The sequence below is a fragment of the Cyprinodon variegatus genome, unplaced genomic scaffold (genome assembly GCF_000732505.1).
Source record: "Cyprinodon variegatus isolate N-32 unplaced genomic scaffold, C_variegatus-1.0 Scaffold603, whole genome shotgun sequence".
Lineage (NCBI taxonomy): Eukaryota > Metazoa > Chordata > Actinopteri > Cyprinodontiformes > Cyprinodontidae > Cyprinodon > Cyprinodon variegatus.
The window spans coordinates 440,179-446,178 of record NW_015151056.1 but is presented as its reverse complement, the minus strand read 5'-3'; the positions used below and the strand labels follow the sequence as shown (position 1 = coordinate 446,178).

The following is a 6,000-nucleotide window of genomic DNA, read 5'->3' as shown; positions in this document are numbered from 1 at the left end:
GCTATATAAATAAACTCAATTGAATTGAATAAACTGGATTATAGAGACTCTAAAGTGCATTTAATTGACAGAGCAACCCCCTTAGACCAGTAATTATACCAAGATTGTAAAAAAAAAATATGTAAAACATTTTGCATTTAAGATAAAAAAAAATTTTTTTCATGTGTCAATATGCTCTATCCAGAGAAGTGGAAAAGTTTTAATTTCTCCTGGTTTGTTTTTGTAAAAAAATCTTCTATAAAAACTTTGGCTCTCTGATTATTAATTGAAATAATTCTCGACAAATGAATCAATTTGCAAAATAATCGTTAGTTGCAGCCCTAGCTACAACCCGTCTCTGCATAAACTAATTTGACATTCTTGTTCATTATGACTACAACTGATAATCATAAAATTTTGACTTTAGCTTCTGCATCCTTCCATAACTGACAGGGACTGAGCTAAACTTTTCGACAGATGTTTGGGTAAACTGCTCTACTTTGAATTCTCCTCATGTGGTGTGGTCCTCGCAGTTAACCGCAAACATCCTTCCTCTCATCTGCCTCCTGATTAAATTGCCTTAAAGTATCAATCCCATTTAATTACCGTCATTATCATCAATGAGAAATCACCAGTGCCCAAAACGGTAGGGTTAATTAGGCTTTCAGGGACACAGAGATTATTTATCTGGGGTCGCCTGCAAAGGAAAGATACGAACTGGGACTTTAACTCATGTTGGTTGTGCTCAGTTTACTAACCAGCTCACTCAGTCCCCTTGTTTTCACTTCGACTCATTATCCTCAAGCTGCTGGGTCTTTGTTCTACTATCCTGATCTCTTTCTCTCATTTCTTCCCTGTTCTCATCATAATCTACAGATTTCTGCAGGTACTGTTCCAGCCCTGTTTAGTTTTCAGCTAATATCCTTAGTTTTTATTAACCCGAACAGATTAACACAACTAAAGTTTCTTTTATTTGTAGCAAACAGTTATTGTAAAAGGATCATCATCACAACTAAGGCTACGTTCACACCGCAGCCTGAAGTGACCCAAATATGATTTTTTGGGCCATATGCGACCTGTATCTGAACTTTTCATGGCTGTCTGAACAGCACAGATCCAATTTTTTCCAATGCGACCCAAGCCACTTGGCTATGTGGTCCTGAATCCGATATGAATCTGATCTTTTCAAATGCGAACTGTGTCTGAACCGTCAGGTCGCATTCATCCGACCTGAACGCAATTATTACCCGACAACTGTCACTATTCTGGGTCTTGCTATGAAGAAGCGGCACGAAAAACAACAGCCATGGCGGACGACGATGCAGAGAGCAGTATTTATGTTTAACCATCTTGAAAAGATTGAGTTTTTAAGATTGGGAAAGATCGCTAGATGCGCTCCGTCACTATCATCCATGTTTACTTCTGTAAAAAAGAGCGCGCTTGCCTGTGATGTCATTACGTCCTCTACTGCTCATGTGGGACACTTGCGTTGTATGACTGTAGTTCACACAGGAGATCACATACAAGTCGCATGTTTGAAAAAATTAAATAAAAAATAAATTACAAAAAAATCTGAATTGAGCATAGAGGCCTGCAGTTTGACTGTAGCCTAAGTTTAATACACATGTAAAAAAAAAAATGAAGCAGCTAATTCAAAAAGCAGAAACAGCCAAATGCAATTTATTAACTTATTACTAGTCTATTAAGTTTAAAAATGTTGGTAGAAATTTCAATAATGCAGTACTTATTTCATTAGTTATTGTTTTTAAGACATTTACATTATAACATTTTTAACATGTAACCATTTTAGAACATTGATGAGCAGCTAAGCAAATCTTATTAATATAATTCCTGTATTAAATGAAATATTGTCCATAATGAATACACTGATGTAAAAAATGTGCATCTCTGGTCTGAAAGTGATTCATGTACAGATCAGACTGATTATAGCCTGAAAGAAACTGCCTGCTGTCCAGGTAAGAAGAAATAGTCACCTGTTTCACACCACTGACTGTGTCAGCCTTCACGATCAATCTTCTAGTTCCCTCTTCTCACAGTTTATCACTCAGATGCTTAACTGAGATAGTCACACATTTTACTGGCTGGAAGCTGCAGCTTTGGCAGCAGAGAAGAAGGGGTGACTGAAACAAGTAGCAGGACTTTGATTACTTGCTTCTAAAGACATTAAACCTGAGCAGACTGAGTACATCACTGACATTTAACTGCTCATGGCAGTTGGTCCATTTTTTGCACCGATGAAGTTACTGCAGGTTCTGTGACCTTTGATGTCTGTAGAGCAGCTGTTTTCAGCAAACTAAGGGTAACTCCAGGTAAAACGTATTTCTGACACAGTGTGTTATGTATAGTCGGTCTGCCTTAATTGATAATGTTTTGGTCTCTTTAAGTGTTCTTAAAAACCTTTATAAGTAATTTGTGGTAGAGGAAATATGGTTTATTTTATAAGGCGACAGAAACATTTCTATTTGTTTCTAATATTAAAATCTGATTGAACTTTTTATGTGTTACAAAACGAAGGATCCCCATAACTATTTCTATTTAAACTAGATTTGTAGGGAATATATGAAGATTGACCTTATATTGCTGATTTGAGTGAGTTATTAATAAATGTCAATCTGCCAAACTTAGTTTGAATGTTTACTACTTTATATGAAACTGAAACCAGCTTACTTTTTGGGTGGCACCTGTCCCACGTTGACCCGGATGCACATGACCTTGCGGGTTTGCACTCCCATGGAGCACAGACCTTGATCCTCTCCATTGGGACGTGCAGAGGTGTTCAGGGATGCTGTTGATGGGTCTTCTGTGCATGGCCCCCAGGGTCCTGTCTGCCAATGGTAAACTATACAGGCATGTTCATTACAGTTCCGCACCTCCTGAAGTGCACTGCTGTTTGGACACAGGGAGCCACCTGAGAATGAAAAATAAAAAGTTTTTAATTTTTATTTTATTTTTTTTACTTTAAAGCTCAGTTTAGTGTTAAAGAAAAAAATATGAGGCTCTCGAAGTTGGAATTTGTACCTACAAATAAAGACAGGTTTCATAAACTACCACTATGGATACTTCTTACATATAAGATGACAGTAGTTTAAATCATAAATGGTTAATTTGTAAATTTATGAACTTTTTTCTCAAATATCTAATTTTCTATATCAGTGGGATTTTGTTTCTATTCTTCTTTCACATTGTCTGAGATTTACTTTTTTGATTAAATAATACAAGTAGGCTAAAATTGAGGAAAACGGGAAACCTTTTTCAAACATCATTTCAAAAGCAATTTTTATGAACATGCTTACAGATATTGAAAGAACAAATATTCTCTAATTTCTTAACTTCTTGAACAGCATATGCAAATTTTTCAGACTTGTGAATGAAGCACTGTTTAAGGACAGGTTTTCTCTCACTTAACTAAATAGAAAAACTCTCGGCTTCATCGTTCATCCATCTATTATATACCATTAAAGGCCAGTGTTCCTGTAGTTTTCATTAACTGAAATTTAAAACCTATTAAGACCTTTTTTTAAACCATGATGAATACATTCGTACATATATCCTAACATATATATGTATATTTAACACAAAAGTTGTTTGAATTTCAGAGTTTTTAAGACATTAAAGTTAGTTCAAAAAACAATTAAGACCCTGTTGAAACTGGAAGATTAGTCTCAGCTGTGGACAAACTGAAAAAAATTTTGGCATTTCAAACAGTGACATTTCTGCATTAATTTTGAGGAAAAGGATTTAGTGGATTTGTCAGCGGATGGTGAATTCACTGACAAATAAATATGAATGAAAAAACTAATAAGTTAAGAATGCATTTCAGTTCACTTAATCCTCAGTTGGAGTTTCTTTTGCATAAAGAACTGCTTATATGCAGCGTGGTTTGGAGGTGATAAGCCTGTGGGAGTGGTGAGATATAATAAAAGCTTGGCGGTAGCTCCTTTATGGGTTTCAGGTCAACTACTGGCCAACCACATAACACCAACATCACTAAATTTGTTTGTGGTGGCAGTTTCCAAATCCAAAAATTAATCTATCTTCATAAAGCTTGTAAGCAGAAAGAAGAAAGTAATAGCCTTAAGATGGTAGAAGGCTTCATTGACTGCAGACATCTGAAAATACAGCGAGTCTCCACCAGTAAAATGACCAGACATCGAAACTCATCAGTGTTTGTGTAATCTTCACCCTAACAGATTCTGAGCCACTCCTCCCTTTAACCACACTGTAGGAACTTATAAAAAATTAAAATAAAACTTTACTTTCATCTGAAAAAAGACTACTTTAGTGGCCTACAATAAAGAATGCAATGTTTTTAGCCCATGCTTAGTGTTGATCTGATTGCAGTGACTCCAGCCTCAATTCCTTTATTAAACTCATCCAAATACTTTAAATAATTTTTCTTGACTTAGACTTCGACAACTAGCCTATTTTTGTAGAGTTCTAGCTATTTGTAGAATATTTTGTGGAATTGTCGACAGCCATATCAAGCCTAGAGGCGCAGCCATCTTCCATTATGGCAATCCTAACCTCCCATTATCCCTGTTTTACCTTTTCCTACTACAGGTTATCCTTCCACTTAGCGTTACTCTGAATGTGCCTGGATATAGCACTGCTTGGGAATGGTTCACTGGTTGCCTTTTGATGACCTGTCAAGTCAACATCCTTTCCAACGATTATGTAGGCCATCAATTTAACATTATGTAACATCCATACATAATATTTTTTTATTAAAATTTGTCTTATGTAATGCTGAGACTGTATAGAACACTGAATTTAGAGTTTATATTATCTGTAAGCCATAATCATCAATATTAAAGGGTTGGAAATATTTCACTCTGTGTAATGAATCCATGTAACTCAGTATAGGAGTCTCACTTTTTGAAATCAGTTTCAAAGTCTATTTAACCTTTCAGATGAATTTATGTTTTCACCCCTAATCAACATTTAGCAGAAATCAATGTTGCTGTAATCACATCTTGAAGTATTTTAACATTGGGACCTACCAGCATTGCATATAGGCATTTAAAAATAAATTTGTTAGAAAATAGCTTAAGCTCAGTCAGACCAGATGTGTAAACACCAGTGAGGAGTTTATCAATAAGTTGCTTTCGAAAGACAATTTATACCACTGATGTTTTGTAAGTTAAGAAGGCTAAATACTAATGAAAACCAGATGATTTATATCTTTATTTGCAAAAAACAGTGAATAAATAAAAAACATTTCTCTTCTACTTAAGTCATGTGACTCTTTTTGTTGTTACATAAAATTCACAGTATTTTATTGCAACATTGTAATTAGCTGCCTCAATGTTTAACACCACTAACTTTATTTAGATTAAATAACATATATGTGGTTGTATTGCAATACTTCAGAAAAAAATACTAATCTAACGTGATTTTGATATCTCAAAAACAGTTTCTCTCTTTCTGACAGTCTGCTTTGTATTTTGGGATCATGACTAAAGCCACTTAAAGCTTTCAGCAAAGATTTAGAAGTATTGCTGGACAGAAAGTCCTTTACGCCAGTAGATCATAGCTGGACTTGTCAAGAAGCCAGCTTTGAATAAAGCAGTGGTGTTGTGCCAACCTTAGTCCCAAACTACAACTCATAGATCTCCCTGACCTCCTTCCTGCTGACTGTGCTGAAAAACCTAAGCTGACTGAGCAATAAGAGTCTCTAGACAAACATGACAAGTGAAAACAAACCACTGACAGCAGAAACATAGAAACAGCAGCAGATGGAACATGGATAATATGTGAAGCCCTAAGAAAAACTCCACTCTTTATTGTCGTCAAACACATGTGAAGGAATACTTTTAGACTATTTTTAATCAAAATGTAAAAAAAAAAATCAGAAAATAAAATACATAAATTAGTCAGTATATTCATCATAACTATAAAGTTAGAATAGGTATTTCTAAATTCTGACTTTTAAAAATACAACCTGGAAAAACTGAAACTATACAGCAGGACTGAATGACAGAAAAATATTAGAAAATAATA

General features: G+C 35.0%; 1 protein-coding gene across 1 annotated transcript in view; it reads right to left on the bottom strand.

Annotated features, from left to right (window-relative positions):
* Positions 1-6,000, bottom strand: part of thsd7a (thrombospondin type 1 domain containing 7A) — a 214,013-nt gene that overhangs the window by 80,586 nt on the left and 127,427 nt on the right. The window contains exon 8 of the mRNA XM_015392697.1: positions 2,668-2,908. Coding sequence (XP_015248183.1) covers positions 2,668-2,908 — 241 coding nt within the window. The remainder of the gene's footprint in view (positions 1-2,667; positions 2,909-6,000) is intronic.